At 44.0% G+C, this 19,793-nt stretch overlaps 1 protein-coding gene across 1 annotated transcript in view; it reads right to left on the bottom strand.

Moving 5' to 3' along the window:
* WDR90 (WD repeat domain 90) overlaps nt 1–19,793 on the bottom strand; it is a 76,243-nt gene that overhangs the window by 24,078 nt on the left and 32,372 nt on the right. The window contains exons 20-28 of the mRNA XM_082261190.1: nt 19,511–19,650; nt 19,291–19,421; nt 18,158–18,288; nt 16,274–16,435; nt 14,959–15,087; nt 6,079–6,212; nt 3,711–3,787; nt 3,500–3,628; nt 1,137–1,319 (exon numbers count right to left, since the gene is read on the bottom strand). Coding sequence (XP_082117316.1) covers nt 1,137–1,319; nt 3,500–3,628; nt 3,711–3,787; nt 6,079–6,212; nt 14,959–15,087; nt 16,274–16,435; nt 18,158–18,288; nt 19,291–19,421; nt 19,511–19,650 — 1,216 coding nt within the window. The remainder of the gene's footprint in view (nt 1–1,136; nt 1,320–3,499; nt 3,629–3,710; nt 3,788–6,078; nt 6,213–14,958; nt 15,088–16,273; nt 16,436–18,157; nt 18,289–19,290; nt 19,422–19,510; nt 19,651–19,793) is intronic.

Here is a 19,793-nt window from a genome sequence, read left to right as displayed (position 1 = left end):
GGTCATTACAAAGGCCATCAATCAAAGAAAAAGGGGTGTGGTGTCATGATTTTTTTTTTAATCAGGAGAGTGGGGGATTTCATATGACAGGCTGTTGTTCTACCTAACAAATTATGCACACCGCTCAGGGAAGTAATGAGCTGCTCACCCCCATCAATACGTAGATAAAGGGAAAGGAAGGCCGCACACCACAATGGAATCAACGCATTTAAAATCCTTCGTCACTATGCCAGACAAAAAGACAGGAGCACTGTTGATGCGTTTCACACAGACAATTCATGCTTACTCATGAGTGTGAAACGCGTCAACAACGTTCCTGTCTTTTTGTCTGGCCCAGTGACCAATGAAAGATTTTAAACACTTTGGATTCCGTTGTGGTGTGTGACCATCCTTTTCCCCTTATCTCTGTTCTTCTACCTGCCATACTATGCACAAATGATTTGTGTCCTTGTTCTTTATAAGATTTAGTGTTCTGTTAGTATCTGACTTTCCAGGTTTCCAACTACTATAAAACTGGACTTCACAAACATGTTTAAGCTCTAAGCTATAAAAAACATTTGAAATTACATTCTAACCCACATATGTCAAACACAAGGCCCGCGGGCCAAATCCGGCCCTCTAGGCCTTGTCATGTGGCCCTCGCACCCAGTTTTTCAGCTGGAATATGGCGGGACTCTATTCTGCCACCTCCAACTTTCACCCTCCGCTTCCGCTCCCTACCAGGTGAAGCAAAGCCACCTGCAAAAGGAGGTACTAGAACCAGGCAAGGTAGGAGAAGATGCACTGTGCATAGAGTGCCCCTGCACTCTGTACACAGCGCACCCCTAAACTTTGTATGTAACGCACTCCTGAACCCTGCACATAGTATAATCCTGAGTTCTGCACTCTGTACGTAATGTACTCTTGAACCCAGCACTTTTTACGTATTGCACCCCAGATACAACCGGCCCTCTTAAGGCAACCATACTGCTAATGTGGCCCTTGATGAAATGGAGTTCTAACCCCAAGGCTGGGTGCTGTTGAATCTAACATCAATAAAGTTTTATCTAGCTTGTGTTCTATAGCGGTTTAGTTCAATCAAAGAGGCTGTAGAAGCTTATTAAAGCCTAGAAAAGGAAATGGACAGTCGCCTTAACCTTCAGCAATGCTCCCGACATTCCTGGGCAGCTTGGTGCGGTTGGGATGGCTCTCTATGATTATCAGTGAAGATTGCCCATCACTTTCCTTTGGATCCTGGATCTCAACCTCTTCTACTTTTGATTCTTCATGCAGTACTTTGCCGAGCTCCACATCCCCATCATCGGATTCCGAGAGAAGGCCTGAAAGAAAGCATACAATGACAAAACTGTAAAAAGAGTGGTTCGGGTCTTTTCTCTCATGGAGAATAAAGAGAACCTGACACAATAATATTATAATAATTCAGGGAAGGCTGAACTGTCATTAGATGGGGCCCATGGAAGGACATTCTCCTTACACATAGCTGTTATTTTTCTTACCTTGCTCATACTTCCCAACAAGTTTTCTCCACTCCACCCTTGCATTGCACGACTATTTAAGTGGAGAAAATACCCAATTGCATAAAAGGCATGTATAGTGGTTTTGTATAGATTTTACTTTGTTTACTATGGTCAGGACTAAAAGACAACATTTTGAAAAAAATATATATTATGTTTTAGTCAGGTAACTATAAATTTTACATAATATTCTTATTATGTATTCTTTTTTAGAAGTCCACTGCAAAAAAAAAAAAAAAAAAAAAAAAAAAAAAAAAGGCTTGTGATCAATAGAACAGGCTGCAGATTACACACAAGTAAAAGCAATGGTCAGATGACTCATTATAAGGTTTCACTCAGACTGAAGGTAGGCATCTTCTGTAAAATGTAAAATGGTTAGAAACCCTTACATATACCCGGTGAAGTGACCGGCCTCAGGTAATACACAGAGATGAAACAAAATCATCCTACACAAGTTGTACCTGTTTATCTGCAGTTATCTCTTCTCTACAACTGTTTAAAGTACACAATTTATAAAGCTTGTTTAAATGGTCAGGAAAAAAAAAAAAGGAGGGTAAAAAGCTGAAATTACACACAGTAAGGAGAGTTCTGAGAGCTGATTGGAGGGAAAAGACACACCCTCTTCACAAAAGCACACAGGAAAAGAGCTGAGGTTGTCAATCACAGGCTGCATGCTGGAGCTCCCTCCCCTTGTAATCTTTTTAGCTTTTGGTTTCAGGAAAACCGGTCACAAGCGATTCATGCTGATAGCAGAGGATTAACAGACAGAAATTGCATTTAGCCCTCGTTCCCACTGAACATGATTTTGAAATCGTGCAAGCTCATCTGAACTCGTACGATTTCAAAACTGCATTTCAGTCCGACTTCGGGGAGGAGGGGGGGGTGACTTCAAAGACGTCTGTGAAGCTTCATGTACAGATGTCTATTGAAATAACTCACAAAGTCGCCAAAAGTAGTGCAGGAACTTCTTTTGGAAAATCGGTGCAGAGCCACAAAGTTGGCTTCGCACTGATTAGGACTCTCCAATTGTCGGCACTAGGCTGTGATTTGACCTGTCAAATCACGCCGATGTGAACCGGGGCTTAGTGCCCTTTATTAAAGCGGAGATCCACCCATTTTTTTGAAGGTCCAATCACTCTCATGCCCACCCTCAATGCTGTAAAAAAAACGTCAATTTTTAAATTTTTTTATTTGTACATACCTTTTATACTTTTTCTTCTGCAGCACTTCCTGGTGCCACCGCCTAGGCGATTACGTCATTGCAAGGGCTCCTGGTATAGCGGCGTCATGTATCCCAGGAGTCCTTGTGAATCGCCTAGTGACGAAATCTCAGGAACGAAAAAGACGCGAACGGGAGGATCGGGATGTCGTGATTGACAGGTTGCTATAGCAATGGGACGGGAACTTCCGCCGACGATGCCATTGTTATGGCAACCTGTCGGGAAGATAGAGAGCCGCTCAGTGCGCAGGGGCGAGATTGGGAGGTTCATGCTGTGTAGCCAGCTGCACTGAATCCCGGAAATCAGGAGAAGAGGGCTTCAGATGCCCACAGAGGACATGGAACCTGCCTGCCAACGAGGTCTGGTTAGTCTTTAAATATTTAAAAAAAAAAACACAAAGTACAGGGACTACACATAGGACATGTTCTAAATGTTGCTATAATATATATATATATATATATATATATATATATATATATATATATATATATATATATATATATATATATTTACACACACACACACACACACATATATATATATATATAGAAACTGTAAAAAGCAGACTAAACAAAGCCCCGCATGGTAGATGAAGTGAAGAGCATAGGTTGGACCCTGAACCAAAATTTGGCCATCTATTACTATTGAACAAAGTAGTTTTAAAAACAATTCAAATTTCACAACTTTTAGCACACTGGTTAATGAAGAAGATAAAAGTTTCAAAAGTGACAGGTCCTCTTTGAAAAAGATTTTAGGTCTCCTGACCTGCAGTATCCATTCGTTGCACCGGGCTGATGTCCAGACGAGGAGGCGAGGCATTACAGGGCCGAGGTGCCCTATCACGTGGCATCCCACTGGAGATGTAAGTGGAGTCTCTTCTCTGCTCTATAAAATCTGGAATTCCACAAAGAGGTTTATATTCTTATCAGTAAAAAACATCACTAAGCATAAATGTTTTAGTCTATGATCCACTAACCTGAGCTGGAATGGAGAGTCCTGGGTATATTGCAAGCTAGGCCTGACTGATGGACAGAAGGCAGACATGGAGCAGAGCTGAGGATAAGAAGATATATATGTGGCATTAGCCATATAGTTATGTAGGGGAGTGTAACACATATCCAAAAATTAGAGCAAACCCCCCCCCCCCACCCAAAAAAAAAAAAAACAAAAAAAAAAAAAAAAAAACAGACAGACACACAATAAATTTTGATGTTCGAGAGACGGTAAACCTATAAGGCTGCATACATATGAGTTTCGAATTATGGGCAGAATCACTGCAATTCTGCCCGCAATTTCAAAAACACCCAGGTGTGAATGACAAAAAAAAAAAAAAAAAAAAAATCACACATTTCAGATCCCATTCATTTGAACAGCACCTAAAAATGCAGTGTGTTCTCTCTCTCTCTCTCTCTCTCTATATATATATATATATATAAATCGAGGCAAAAACGGCATGTGGTGAAGAATTTCGACCAAAAGAAAAACTCCTGAACCGGTTTTTGGGTAACAAGCTTCATGCGATTCGGTTTGCCGCGGTTTATCACGCAAGAATCGCACCACATTTTTAGGAAATGTGCATTGTGTTATTTGTCATTCATACCTGGACGTTTTAAAATCTCAGGCAGAATCATGGCGATTCAAAACGCCCATGTGTGAATGCAACCTTAGGACCTAAATACCAAGAGGGTCATCTAAGTTTACAAGGGTATAGGCCTATAGGGTATAAGAAGAAGTAATACATAGGAAGAAGTAATACAGAGAAAAGAAGGAGTCAGGTCAGCCGTTCCCTTATTAATACCCTCTGGTGGTCAAACTTTGTTACTCATTGCAATGTAAGTGAAAGTCATTAGACATGTTTAACCACTTACCGACCAGCTGCTGTAGTTTTACAGTGGCAGGTCGGCTCCATTATGCGAAAAGACATACCTCTACGTCGCTTAGTGTTAATAGATAGTGGGGGGCACGTGCACATTGGCCAGAGGGGGAGCCAATCAGTGGGTCCAGCGGACGCAAAGTCCGCTGGCTACCCACAATCGCTCCCCATAGTGACAGAATGGCGGTCTGCCGATGTAAACAAGGCAGACCACTGTTCTGTCAGAGATAAACACAGGGATACGGTGTTCCTCCTATTTGGGAACACAGGTCTGTGTCCATCCAGTGAGTACAACCCCAATACAGAAAGCACCCCCTAGGAGCACACAACCTTTTGATTGCCCCTGGTGTTAACCTCTTCCTGCCAGTGTCATTAGTACAGTAACAGTGCATATTTGTAGCACTAGGTGTCCAATCTGTCCACCGCAATGTCGCAGTCCCGCTTAAAATCGCTAATCGCCACCTTTACTAGTAAAAAATAATAATAAAGAAGACATAAATCTATCCCCTAGTTTATTAGACGTGATAAATTGTGCGCAAACCAAACAATATACACTTAATGGGATTTTTTTTTCAAAAAATTTGTGGCAGAATACATATTGGCCTAAATTTATGAAAAAAAACATTTTTTTTTTTGGTTTAAATCTGAACATGTTCATTGAAAGAGCTAATCACATTGGCCTCTGTTCCATGTTCTTCAATGTAAGAGACAGAAAGTCTGTTACTGGTGGTCTCCTGCTATTGTCTGTGTATTAAGGTGTGATGTGTTTTCTGTTAAGCAGGTCTGTCCCATTGCTAATTGTTAATTAACTCACCTATTGTTTCTGTCCAGATGGCTAGGTAAATAGTTCAGGTTAATTATATTTCTGTACACAATTTCATCTGCATACAATAATGTAATCAGGCACCTGTTTAATTTCTACTGATAATGTAATCAGGCACCTGACCTGTGTGTGGTATATATTCGGTGTGAGTTTGCTCAATAAATGTTCCAGATCTATACAAGCTAAGTTCCAGTTAGTTTTGTATGGGGCGGTGTAATATCTGATATCTATATTCAAGACTGAAGGAAGCGGTATTCTGACGGAAGCACACAAGAGTATTGTGGGGTTACACTACCTATAGAGAGAAGTCTTATTCTAGGCCTTTCCCTATAGGTAAAAGTCATAAATGGAAGTTTACTCCCATTTTAAAGCTCATGCTCCCTGCTGATTGGAGAGCTTGAATTCTAACTCAGCAAGGAGTAGGTCAGACCTTTGCAAGCGTTCTTCCACACAGAGGAGTACTTTCTTGCAGCATGCTGGCAAGGATAGGCTTTTCTACTCTGTGTCTGCTTTATATGGAAAGCAAACTGTGCACAACTCTTGCTTACATGCACCTAGAATGTATTTAGCCAATAGTCACTGAACACTCAGATGAGTATTATAAAAAAAAAAAAAAAGCAAAACAAAAAGGAGGAATCCAAAATATACCAAAGATCTGGGGTGTCAAGACCTGGAGCCGCCTCAAAATCCCAGATAAATATAGCGTCTCCGGCAGAGATGACAGTCTGCTGATTAGGAGAGAAGTCCACCTGTTGTACTGGCTCTGAGTGACCGATGAACACCTGAAAGGAAATTGCATACAACTAAAATGAAAGTTGTGAAACAATGCCTGGAAAACAAAATCAAACTATATGTAAAACACCATTGAAGTCGCACGTCTTTATACATTCACACCAGTGGCCTGCTGGAGGTCATTTTGTAGGGCTCTGGCAGTGCTCATTCTGTTCCTCCTTGCACAAAGGAGCAGATACCGGTCCTGCTAATGGGTTAAGGACCTTCTACAGCCCTCCTAGAGCAACTGCCTGTCTCCTGCAATCTCCTCCATGCTCTTGAGACTGTGCTGGGAGACACAGCAAACCTGGCAGTGCCACGTATTGATGTGCCATCCTGGAGGAGTTGGACTGCCTGTGCAACCTCTATAGGGTCCAGGTATTGCCTCATGCTACCAGTAGTGACACTGACCCCAGCCAAATGCAAAACTAGTGAAAAACAGTCAGGAAAGAGGAGCAGGGAAAAACATGTCAGTGGCCTCCACCTGTAAAACTATTCCGGATTTGTAGGCCGTCTCATTGTTACCCATCTAATGCACCTGTTAATTTCATTCACACCAAAGCAGCTAAAACTGAACAACCCCCTCTGCTACCCAACTGACCAGATCAATATCCCAGGAGTTTCATTGCCTTGATTATATATACTCTGATTAAAAAGCGTTCATTTAATTTTTTTGGAGCAGTGTAGATTCATTACACAGAGTGATATATTTCACGTTTTTTTTTCTTGCTTTATTTTGATTATAGCTTACAGCTAATGAAAACACAAAATTCAGTAACTCAGAAAATTTGAATATTGTGAAAAAGTTCAATATTGTAGACTCCTGTTGTCACACTCTAATAAAGCAAATTAACTCAAAACACCTGTAAAAGGTTTCCTGAGCCTTTAAATGGTCTATCTGAATCAGTAGGTTGCACAATCATGGGGAAGACTACTGACTTGACAGTTGCTCAGAAGACAATCATTGACACCGTTCACAAGGAGAGTAAGTGACAAAAGGTCATCGCTAAAGAAGCTGACTGTTCACAGAGTGCTGTATCCAAGCATATTAAAGGAAATTTGAGTGGAAGAAAAAAGGTGCACAAGCAACAGGGATAACCACAGCCTTGAGAGGATTGTGAAGCAATGGCAATTCAAGAATTTGGGGGAGATTTACAAGGATTGGATGACAGTTGATGTCAGTGCTTCAAGAGCCACCACACACACACACACAGACAGACGTATCCAGGACATGGGCTACAAATTCTCGCATTCCTTGTGTCAAGCCACTCCTGAGGCAACGTCCGAAGCATTTTACCTAGTCGAAGGAGAAAAAGGACTGAACTGTTACTCAGTGGTCCAAAGTCCTCTTTTCGGATGAAAGTACATTTTGCATTTCCTTTGGAAATCAAGGTCCCAGAGTCTGGAGAAGGAGTGGAGAGGCACAGAATCCAAGTAGCATGAGGTCCAGTGTGAAGTTTCCACAGTCAGTGATGATTTGGGGAGCCATGTCATCTGCTGATGTTGGTCCACTGTGTTTTATCAAGTCCAAAGTCAATGCAGCCCTCTACCAGGAAATTCTAGAGCACTTCTGGTCAGCAGAGGGAAGCAAGATTTATGGAGATGCTGATTTAAATTTTCCAGCAGGATGTGGCACTGCCCACACTGCCAAAACTACCAATACCTGGTCACATGATCATGGTATCACTGTGCTTGATTGACCAGCAAACTCGCCTGACCTAAACCCCATAGAAAATCTGTGGGGTATTGTCAAAAGGAAGATGAAGGACACCAAACTCAACAATGCAGATGAGCTGAAGGCCGCTATCAAAGCAACCTGGACTCCCATAACACCTCAGCAGTGCCACAGGCATACTATAATGTACATGGACTTAACTTTTCAGTAAGCCAGCATTTCTGTATTAAAAATCCTTTTTTGGGAATTTTTCACTAGCTGTAAGCCAAAATAATCAAACTTTAAAAGAAAAATGCTTGAAATACATCACTCTGTGTGTAATGAATCTATATAATATACGAGTTTCATTTTTTGAATTGAATTACAGAAATTAACTTTTTGGAGGATATTCAAATTTGAGATGCGCCTGAATTATATGGTATAGCCGCTAATAATAATCACTGTCTTCTCCTGGTGGGGACTGCTTCCCCGCCGGTAGAAGACAATGGCTTGGCAGGAGGGATTGACCGCGTTGATTGGAGAATTTAGCAAATTTATTTCCTGCAACCTGTGAGCAAGTATACTTTGTTGGGCGTAGACTATTAGGTGACCCTGAATTGGCAAAAAAACCATAGATTCAGGGAGCCAATATTAGTTTTCCAGTGGTGCCAATGGAGGAGACAGACAGAGTATATGTAGCAGGATTCCCAGCCGTTTTGCTGGATATGGGTCCCCCTGGATCACTGGGTGCAACAAAAGGACCTTTGTGCATGTTCCTCCAAGTGTGAGCACTGAGACAACGACAAGTCCAGTAGCTTTGGGTTTTTGTATTTATTGAGAACTTGGATGGGAGAAGGGAATGAGTGGGATACTCCTTTGGCTCAACTATGCACAACTTGCTGGGAACAACTGAAAATGCTGATTGGCGCTGACTTGACGCTGGCCAAATGCCGGCTATTGCTGGCTTGATACCTGTTAATCCCTAACTGACTTTGACTGCTTTCTTGCATAAAGAAGTCCTCTTTGAGCTCCCTTAAGCACTCCTTGCTGAGGTAGCTTCTTGCATGACTGCTGCACTGCTGAACACTTCAGGGCCCACACCGGCGACCCCTTTTTACTCACTTATCTTCAGGGCTTAGACACTGGCAACCCCTTTCTATGCTTTCTCTACTGGTTAGTTGGCTCCAGGATCCCTCTGACCTTCTGGAGTGGTCCACTCTCCTAGGCAGGTCCCTGGGCGGTTTCAAGTACTCATGACACTGTTTTTCCCCAAAACTTCTGCCCAGCAGCTCCACTCGGTCCACAGTACTCTGGATCCTTCTCTGCAGCCCAGCTCAACCTTCGTCCTCTAGACCGACTGCCCAGGATACCTTCACTACTGCTGACAGCCGTCACCCTTCTCCTGGGACTCTGCTTCACGCCAAAAGACGCCCTGTCACATGCTCCCCTCAGACTTATAACTCATCCCAGGGTGCATTGCGGCAAACTCCACCTACTGAGATAGCCATAAGGCCTGGTGTGCTATTGGCTAGGTTTCCTCCACTGTCCAATACGAGCCATCATTGGAAACAGTGGGGAGACTCCCCAGGCTCAACAGGTCACACCTGGAAACAAGTGACAGCCTAACTAAATGATCAGGCCCCCCTGATATGCAGACAGGGCCACCCGTATGCTCTTTCCTAGCACCTAACTACCGTAGGAGGTTGCTACATATAAAATAACACATCATAATGCAAGGCTTTTGATCACTAAGGCCCCGTTCACACTGGGGCGATCCGACTTGCCGGGGCGACCTCAGAGGTCTGGAGTGCAGCTCGCACCGCGACCTCGGAGCGGCCGGCACGGACTTCATAACATTAAAGTCAATGCAGGTCGCCCCAAAGAAGCTCCGGACCCTTTTTCTAAGTTGGAGCGACTTGTGTCGCTCCTATTAGAACGGGTCCACAGCTTCTCTATGGCAGGCGACCTACGGCGACCAGGTCGCCCCAGTGTGAGCGGGGCCTCAATGTGCGTTTCATGCAAAAAATGGATTTTTGTAAAATCTTACCGTAAAATCCTTTTCTCTTAGCTCATTGACAGACGTAGTCCTCGGTGATACACCACCTTCGGGTTATGTTGCCTCCACAGGAGCAGGACTAGACAGGAAATTAAAAAGCTCTGGCCACACCCCAGGGGCAGTCCCAGAGGGTATATCCTCTCTCTCTCTGCCTCAGCAAATCAGTTATGTGAAAAAAGCAGTCTTTAGAGATTTTAACCCAACTCAAAAAAACAGAGGGGCGGGGACTACGTCTGTCAATGAGCTAAGAGAAAAGGATTTTACAAAAATCCATTTTTCTCTAGCGCTCATTGACAGACGTAGTCCTCGGTGATACACCACCTTCGGGACGTCCCAGAGCAGTATCACAACTGAGGGGTGGGAAAATGGAAATCAAATCCCAATCTAGAAGGCCCAACCGGTGCCAACTAGAAGTTTACAATGCTCATCCTTAATGATGAGACTCAACAAAAAAAGAGAAAACAAATTTTTTTTTTTTTTCAAACAGAAAAAAACCCTCGAGGTAGACCACCGGTCTCCTCAAATTGCGGCCTGCAAAACCTTGCGGCCAAATGAGGCATCCGCCGATGCCGTCACATCAATTTTATAGAATTTTGTAAAGGTATGTACCGACGACCAGGTGGCCGCCTTACATACCTGGACCACTGACGCCTGATGGCGAAAGGCCCAGGAAGTACTGAGCGCTCGAGTGGAGTGCGCCCTAACAGGGAACGGAGGACTCTGACCCTTAATAGAATAAGCCTGTACCACCGTTTGTCTAATCCATTTGGCAATGGTCGCGGCAGATGCAGGCAAACCCTTTCTGGGGCCATCCGTGATCACAAAAAGTGAATCCGTCTTACGGAATGATTCCGTAGCTTTCAGGTATACCCTGATTGCCCGAACCACATCTAAGGAATGCAACGCATGTTCCCGATGATGCTTGGGCTGAGGACACAAGGAAGGTAGTACAATATCTTCATTCAGATGAAAATCTGAAACCACCTTGGGAAGAAAAGATGGCTTAGGATGAAGTACTACCTTATCCCTATGAATCACTAGGTATGGGGACTGGCATGATAATGCAGCCAGTTCTGACACCCTGCGAGCAGAAGTAATAGCCACCAAGAAGGCCACTTTCTGGGATAAAGTAAGCAAGGGAATCTCCCTGATGTTTTCAAAAGGAGGTTTCTGTAGAACCGACAAAACCAAATTAAGATCCCAAGGCGGTAAGGGCGCGCGGACTGGAGGAGCCAGGTGCCGCACTCCCTGGATGAAATTCCGCACCAAGGATTTGGTAGCTAAAGGCTTCTGAAAGAAGATTGCTAATGTTGAAACTTGACCCTTGATGGTGCTCAAGGCTAGCTTCTGCTCAACCCCTTGTTGCAAAAAGGCCAATATTCGAGTCACCGAATAGGTACGTGGAGGAAATCCTAAAGATTCGCACCACGCAATATAAGTTTTCCATGTGTGATAATAGACTTTGCTGGAAGTCGCTTTCCTTGCTTTAATAAGGGTAGGAATGACTGAAGCTGACAAACCTCTGTCCTTCAGTACTTGGGTCTCAATGGCCAGGCCATTAAAACCAGCGACTGTAAAGCACGATGGTAAATTGGTCCTTGAGACCACAGACACTCCCTGAGACGAAGTTCCCACGGAACGTCTACGACTAACATGTCCAAGTCGGCCAGGCCGGCTTGAGGAGGCCAGCCTAGAATTTCTAGGACCACTGGCGCTGATTGGATCTGAACCAGGCGTCCCTAGAGGTATCTGGCCCCGACCATCCGAGAAAGTCTGGTCGTTTTCTGTTCCCACACATTTATCAGATACCTGATTGTTATCAGGAAAGGTGATCTTTTCTGGTTGAACCTCAGGGACCGAAGTCACCCGACTAGAGGCTACTTGGCCTATCTGGTCAACCAGATCCGATTCCTGTGAGGTATCGGGACTAATCTTAGGAAAAGGTAAAGGAAAAGATCTATTCAGGGAACGGTAATTACCGCTTCCTGTAGTACTTAAATGTTGGAAGGGAAGAATCGCACCGGTAGTAGTGGTTGATGCTCGATCTAATGTCCTGAATACCGGTGAAAACGTCCCCCCACCCTGAAACCGGGTGGGGGCGCACCTTCAGGCTGTGTACTCCTTTGCTTCGGGTTTGGCTGGGTTGGTCCTTTGCTTGTCCGACCAGCCCTTCTTGAACCCTCCTGGAGGAGTCTTGCCTTTCCCGCTAGTACCAGCCGGGCGCCCTTTATGGGCGGTAAAGAAAGGTCCTCGCTTGTTGCGAGGTCCCTTAGCTTTAGCAGCCTGTGGCAAAAAAGTGCTCTTGCCCCCAGTGGCATCCTTAATGATTTCATCTAGGTTGGCCCCAAATAGACGATTCCCCTGAAAGGGGAGATTTGTCAAGGTCTTCTTGGAACCTAGGTCAGCTGACCAGCATTTTAACCACAGCACACGTCTGAGGAACACCGCTGTCTTAGATGCATGCCCTAATAAGGGAGTAGTGTCCAAGGCTGCGTCACAGATAAACCGTAGCCCTTGTATAATCTGTTCCATCAAATCAGATGTCTCCTGGGGAATATCTTTTCCCCTAAGATCTTGGCGTACCATTTTCGCCCATTCCGTAAGTGTCTGGGAAACTAGACCAATAACAATTACTGGTCTAAAAGCTGACCCTATCAAAGAGAAGATGGTGCGGGACTCTGCTTCCATCTTTCGATCCACCGGATCCTTAAAGGATGAAGTGTCCTCCACTGGAATAACCGTGGCTTTATTCAGCCTGGAAATAGGCGGATCCACGACTGGTGGTACCGTCCATTTCTTAATGATGGATTCCTCAAACGGATAGCGTCTAGCAATACGCTTGGAAATAGTAAAGGTACGTTTAGAATGCTCCCATTCTCCTTTAATCTTATTACCAAAACATTTAGGTACAGGAAAAGCCTTCATCGTCTTGATGGGCTTATTAGTACCAAAAGGAATCTCTGTTTCAGTTGCCTCTGCCGGTAAAGCCTCAAGTTTTAAGGTTTCCTGCACTGCCACAACTAGTGCGTCCACCAATGCTTCTTCCTGAATAATAGCAGGAGAAGAAGCGTCCTCCTCACTGTCTGAGGGGGCTTTACCTGGGATAACAGCCCTTGCAGAGGAACCTGCAACTGCCGTGACCACCTCTGAATCTGAGTCAGAGGTGTCAGATGGTATAGGGGTAGGCGGGGGTCGCTTCCTTGACCCCCGTCCCTGACAGGCCGCCTCCACCCGAGCCACCATAGACTCCAAAATTGCTGTAAATGACTCTATACTCTGTGCACCGGCGGGTCCCGTGGCCCCCTCGAGGGAAACAGGTGGGGGAATATGTGTGGCAGGGTCCATGATAACTCCAGTTACTTCCTGGATAATATAATTCAAAAATAAAACTTTTCTTTTTTTTTTTTTTTTTTTTTTTTTTTTTTTTCGACCCCCAGCGCCACAAAAGCCCCTTAGTGTTACCTGCTAGGGATCCCTATCGATCGAGAGAGAGATAGACCCCCAGGCTCACCACTTGATGCTCAGAGTTTAACTGCAACAGGTTACAGCGCTGTCTTAACAAACAGGAAGTCTTTTGGCTGGCTGCCCAGGAAGAAAGGAGGCGGCTCCGCCCCTCTGTACGCCTTCCGGCGCCTCCCCCAAGCTCCACGAGGTGTTTGGATCACCTCAAACATGGCCGCCCCCATGCTGGAGACACGAGGCTACGCCAAAATGGCGGCTCGTGCGATCCAGCAAAAAAAATGGCGGCGGCCCGTACTGAATAGCGGTGTGCTGCAGGGCACACAACACTCTCACTGCATGGGGATATGGCGTGGTTGGCGGTACCGGCCCTGGCGGACCGCATGGCCGTTCGGGAGGCCTGCTAATAGCTGGAGATCTGATTAGGAAGGCAGTCTACATGTCCGTGGCTTCTGACTGGTAGGTAGCTTATTCTTAACCCATAAGATTCCCAGAATGCCACAGATTACATCTTTAAAACATGTATACAATTAGATTGTTAGCTCCCAAACCAAGCCTCCTGGCTTTTGGCACACATAAAATCACACTCAAAGTAGGAGGATCTGTGTCATGTTGTAGGATAGAAAGGGACTCTATCTTACCATACAGAGAGGGGCCCGCGTTCACCACAAAACCCGTCAGGGGGAAAGGGGGAACATACTACTCACCATACCGGAACCAGGCGGGCACCAACTCCTGACAGTACCCCTCTCCACCGGGGCGGGAGGGCTGTCGACCGATACGGACGCCGTGACTCATGGTCTTTGGCGTTTCAGCGAGACGTTTAACTCGCGTGGACAGTCCTTTAATGGGACTTTGTCGCGGCCGACCCAGCGCGGAGCTATGGCCTGCACGCGCTCGTAGGCTGAACTGGGGTGACCACCGGATCTCAACATCCAGCCCGTCGCCCAGTTCAGCTTTCTTGCTTGAAGATCTCACAGGAACACTGGAGAAAAAAGCTGTCTAAAAAAATCCTTTAAGAAAAAATTCTTGCCAGGACCTAAGATCCCAGCAAGGTATCTAGGTCCTTACTCCTAACTAGACAGAAAATAACTGATTTGCTGAGGCAGAGAGAGAGAGGATATACCCTCTGGGACTGCCCCTGGGGTGTGGCCAGAGCTTTTTAATTTCCTGTCTAGTCCTGCTCCTGTGGAGGCAACATAACCCGAAGGTGGTGTATCACCGAGGACTACGTCTGTCAATGAGCGCTAGAGAAACATTTTTAACACACCCACATGAAAATGAGGGCATAAAATGAGCAAGCTTAAGTTAAATAAATTAAAAGGTTTTGTGTGTGGATGTAAATGCCTTCTATTCTGTATAGATGTGTTGCTGCAACACTGGGACCTTGCATAAGATTCTATCCAGTCAAAAGTTCTGTGCTGTATGCTTGAACACTGAAAATAATAACATCTGCTGGAGGGTAGACAGACATAGGTAAAAATGTGCAAAGTACAAGGAGCCTATAAAGAAACAGCAATTGATTTAATAATACATAAACTGTAAAAGGAAAAACAGTAAAACAATCCCATTAAAATATGGATGTTACCTGTGGGTGGAAGGTTCCAGGCGACACATGGTCCCACACTTTGATAATTCTATCTCCTGCAGTCAGCAGATACTTGTCATCCTCACTCAGTGCCAGTGTGGAGCAGTACTGCTTGTGCACTTGTGAAACCTAAACAAAGTAAAATGTATATAGGACTGAAATTGGACAGCGCTAGTCAGGTTATATCAAATAAACTTTAAAAAGAAGGAGCTGTACTGTGGAAACTATGCTTTAAAAAAAAAAAAAAAAAAAAAAAAAAAAAAACACAACAAGCAGCAGATGGAGAATGGGCTAGTCACCAGGATTTTCTGTAATCAAACTGCCGCTGATATTTTCTCATTTCTTACTATGCCTTGTTCTGCATTGTGCCTCAGGCAGCAATTTTGGTAGAGAAGCAGGGCTTTGCTTCCTCATTTCAAGGCTCCCCTGATGACTGGTGGGAGATTAAAGAGGAGGGTGGAGCAAGCACAGATCCACTGAATAAATTGGGCAAAAGCAAGGAGATTCTTGCACTGCCAGTACTCAGGTACAGCTTCCGCACCAAAAAGGAGAAGCGTGAGCAGAACGGTCGTGGCATCACCAAATCTCACTCCAAACCTCCTGAGACTAGCAGTCAGAGGCAGCAGAGATCTCACACTGAAAATACGCAGATGATGAGTGCCTAAGCAAAGTCATGTCAGGAAGTGTATTGCTATTTTTTTAGAAGACAAGATAAAAATGTAGATTTTTCAGGGTTCTGCCAGTGCAAAATTAAAATTTCTACAGGTTCCCTATGAGCCAGCATATCTTGATCGTTTGAGTTTAAATCAACTTTAAATCTGATCTCAAGGCAGATATAATAATACGCCAATAAATTCAGTTATGTATTAATTCAAAAAATATATTTACTAAAACACCAGAATGCTCACTATACAACTACTCATCACTGCCCTCTTTGCCTACCTGAGTCTAATCCCTATAAGCTCTGACAGTGACCACCTCACCTTGTCCACACGATTGACCACTAAGGCACCAAGCACTGAATCCTAGAAGAAAGGAAAGTCATATGCTCCCCCATAACCTAAGTTTTGTGCATTTCCAAGAGCTCTGACAGACAAACAGAGCAGAGAGAAGCAGAGAGCGAAGAAAGAAATGTCAGTGGTAGGAAAGGTATTTTTTTTTTTTTTGGAGGAACCCATCACATTCCTAAATGGGCAAGGCGATAGGTTCCTTTAAGACACTTTATATAAAATAGCAAAAATGTGTACCTGTCCATGTGCAAGTTAATTTAGGCTGAACAGTTTTTGTTTCTGAATGGATGGTCCAACATTCTCACCTCCTTTATGAAACGGCCAGTCTTAGAGTCCAGCCACAGAATCTTGTCTCCAGAGGTAGACACGAGCAAGTGATATGGACGTTGAGAGGTGAAGGTCAGGCTCATTGCACAGTCTAGCTTTGTGCTGTCCAGATCCAGTATACTCACATCTACACGCAGGAGCTGTAAAGTAGAGGAAGGAAGATATAAGGGGACAGAAACAAATCACTTTGACTTCCATTATAGAACACATATTGGCATTTTAATCTCACCAATTATATATATATATATATATATTTTTTTTTTTATTAGGTTTTTTACTACTATTGGAAACTCTCCAGCAATACAGATGGATAATAAAAAAAAAAAATAATTTTATTTAGTAGAGTAGGGGAAGACTAGAACCCTTCCCAGATTATTTTGGGTGTGTCCTTGTTGCAGATTTTTTTTCTCTCAGTTCTGCTTGGTAAAAGTTCTTGTCCTTCTCCAGCCAATCCAAAAAACGAGAAAAAAAAGTTTTTGTCCTGGCATACACTATTTGTAACCTAAAGCCCTGTACACATGCACAGATTGTTGGCCAACCGATCGGCCGTCTTTTGTCCAGTGTTGTTGTGTTGGTTGAAATGTGCTCTAAACTTGCACTGGACTTTTGTTGGCCAACAAAAACCAACTTCAGAAGTGATGTCATGTTCTGGTTGACTTTCAGTGTGTTTTTTCTTCTCTGAGCATGCCCAGTCTTGCTCATCTGATTTTTGTCTGCCGAAATCTGTACTGACTGACGAACAATCAGCCGTTCTGTTGTTGGCCAACAAAAATTTTATAGCATGCACACCAGATTTTTTTCGGCCGAAAATTCGCAGTTGGTTGTCGGAAGCATCATACTAACAAGCCGAAAATCGGCCGATCGGACGTTGGCCAACAATTTACGGCCAGTTTTATTACTTGCTAAAACAAAATCAGCAGACAAAACTACCCTGTCTATAGGATGACAAAGCGGCTGTGCAATTTCACTCCAGAACAAACAGCGTTGCCACCCTCCTAAAAGAAGTTGAGGAAATAGCAGATCCACAGGTAATAAAACAGTTACAGGGGAAATTTGAAAGCCAAGCAAGAGTAACACTAGTCTTTAGAATACACTGACACATTAGGACTTTAGTATTCAGTTTGAAGCCCCACATAGGATATACTCAGGATGCTGACAAAAGTGCAATCATTCTAATAGCTCTATAACCATGAACAATCAACAAAGCATTCACTTTTTCTTGTGCTAAAATAGACATGCATTTGAGTATCAGCCTGCTGTCATGAGCCTTGTAACAACATTCACTTTAAGGCAGACCAGACCATACATTATGCAAATTTTCTTTCCTTCAACCACGGGTTAAAGGAAATAAAAAATCGCTCAATTTCCCCATCAACACAATCTGTGTTGATGGTGGAATACCTCCCACTGTAATATTGTATTCTGACAGCTGGAGGTTTCCCTGCCGCCTGAATACATTGATCACTGCTATTGGCTACAGCCGCAGGCAATGATCAAACGAAAAAAAAAAACAAAAAAAAAAAACACCCAACAGGCTTGGTTGAACTGAACTCGACCAATAGATTGACTTCAGTACAACTAGCCGGCCCATAGATATTGCTGCTGAAGCTGCCAAATTTTTATCCATCTATGGTGGGCTTCAGTCAGCCTGACAGAGACTGCACAGTCACCTTCCCTCCTGCACCACACCGCTGCCTGTATACAGATGGACAGTTGCCAAAGCAGCCACAGATGAGTTGGGAATGGCTTACCAAGAGTGTGGCAGCTTGGAGGAAACCACTGATACTTTAATACCTGTCCTCTGAATGCTGCAAAGGGGGAGGAGGGAAATGTTTGCTTTCTGCCCAAGATTGCCTAATTACCTCATCTAGTGACCTGGCATCCATGATGGTGACAGTGTACTCTGTGGGTCCGACAAAGGCCAAAAGACGTCCATCCTTGCTCAGACACAATGCCTGAGGACCTCGCTCGGAGTTCTTGCACACCACATTACCTAAACAGGAGATTATTTATTTTTTTTTTTTAACAGAAACTTTATTGATGTTTCAAACAACATTCACAACACAGTATACAGAAGATTATGCAGCGAAGCAAACAGGGTACAAATCAAAGATCAATATTGCAGAGTATTCAAGTATAAACAATCAAATCAGGAGATTGACAGGTACCAGGATATACAATAAAGACCGTATAAATGCTTGCCCCATATGGAGTAGTAGGCACATTGACCAAAAGAGGTGAATCCCCAGTGGGTAAGCGAGGGGGGACGAGGGAGAGGGAATAGAGAAGATGCGGAAGAGCAGGAGAAGGAGGGACCGAAGAGAGGCGAGCGGCAGGAACGCCAGGAGAAAACAAGGTAAACGGTAAACAGTAGAGAAGTAGGGCACAGACAGGAGATTTTTTTTAGTAGCGTAAATTTACATATTAGAAGACGTAGAAGCATAAAAGCAGCGTGCCCAATAGTGAATAACCAGAACTGGTGCATTGTTTTTTGGAGGGGGAACAGCCAAAGTTATAGCAGACACTGAGGGGTTGATTTATTAAAAATGGAGAGTGCAAAATTTGGTGAAACTTTGCACAGAAACCCATCCGCTTCCAATCTTTTGATCAAAGCTTAATTGAAAAAGTTGAAGTTAGAAGCCGATTGGCTACCATGTTGCACTAGATTTGCACTCTCCAGTTTTAGTAAATCAACCCCTGAATGCCTGAGTGTGCACAAGTGTGCATTTCTAGTTCTCAGTTGCAGCATTTCTCTTTGCATAGAGTCTTATGCCTGAGAATGTTAAAAGCCAGACTGCAGACTCATGGGGGCTAATAAAGCGGGTAAAAAGCCGAAAGCACCTATCAAGATATGACCAAGGGATCTGTCCACTAAAGCTATGCCTCTAGATAAAAGGAACAGAAAAAACACACAATATTAAGCAAGGAGGAACAATGGGAAGTCTAATTCCAGTGTCTGCCCCCTGTGTGGTTTATAGGCGTTTTCCTCACTTACCGAGCACACGCAGGACATGCTGCTCCTTGTGTCCGATGCTGTACAAGGCCAAGGATCCCAGAGAGCAGGAACTGTACATAAGGCCCCCATCTGGGGAGAAGAGGAGACCTGTGATAGGACTGCGGTGCTGCCTGTTAGGAGAGAAAATAAATCACTCAGACTGACACAACCTGCCAGATAAGGTAAAGCTGAATATATAAATTAGAGAAGACAAGCTTACTTGTGCTCTGCCTGCAGACTTGTTGTTGTGACATCAAAATATCTCACAACCCCAGTGCTGAAGCCACAAGCCAGGGCCTGCCGGATGGGGTGAAATGTTACAGTACATGGAGTCTCCTCGCTGGCTGTGAAGTCATACAGCTGAAAAAAGTAAGTGAAAACTTAGCAATGCACAATAGCAGTGACCATTTTCTTTGATGCAATCTATGAATTACCAGACAGGACAGAGAGATAGAGATTGGATATATATTTAAGCTTCTAAAAAAAACGTAGCCTTGAAGCTT

The sequence above is a fragment of the Pelophylax lessonae genome (assembly GCF_965119305.1).
Source record: "Pelophylax lessonae genome assembly, chromosome: 6".
NCBI classification, from domain to species: domain Eukaryota; kingdom Metazoa; phylum Chordata; class Amphibia; order Anura; family Ranidae; genus Pelophylax; species Pelophylax lessonae.
This window is presented reverse-complemented; position numbering and strand designations above follow the sequence as displayed.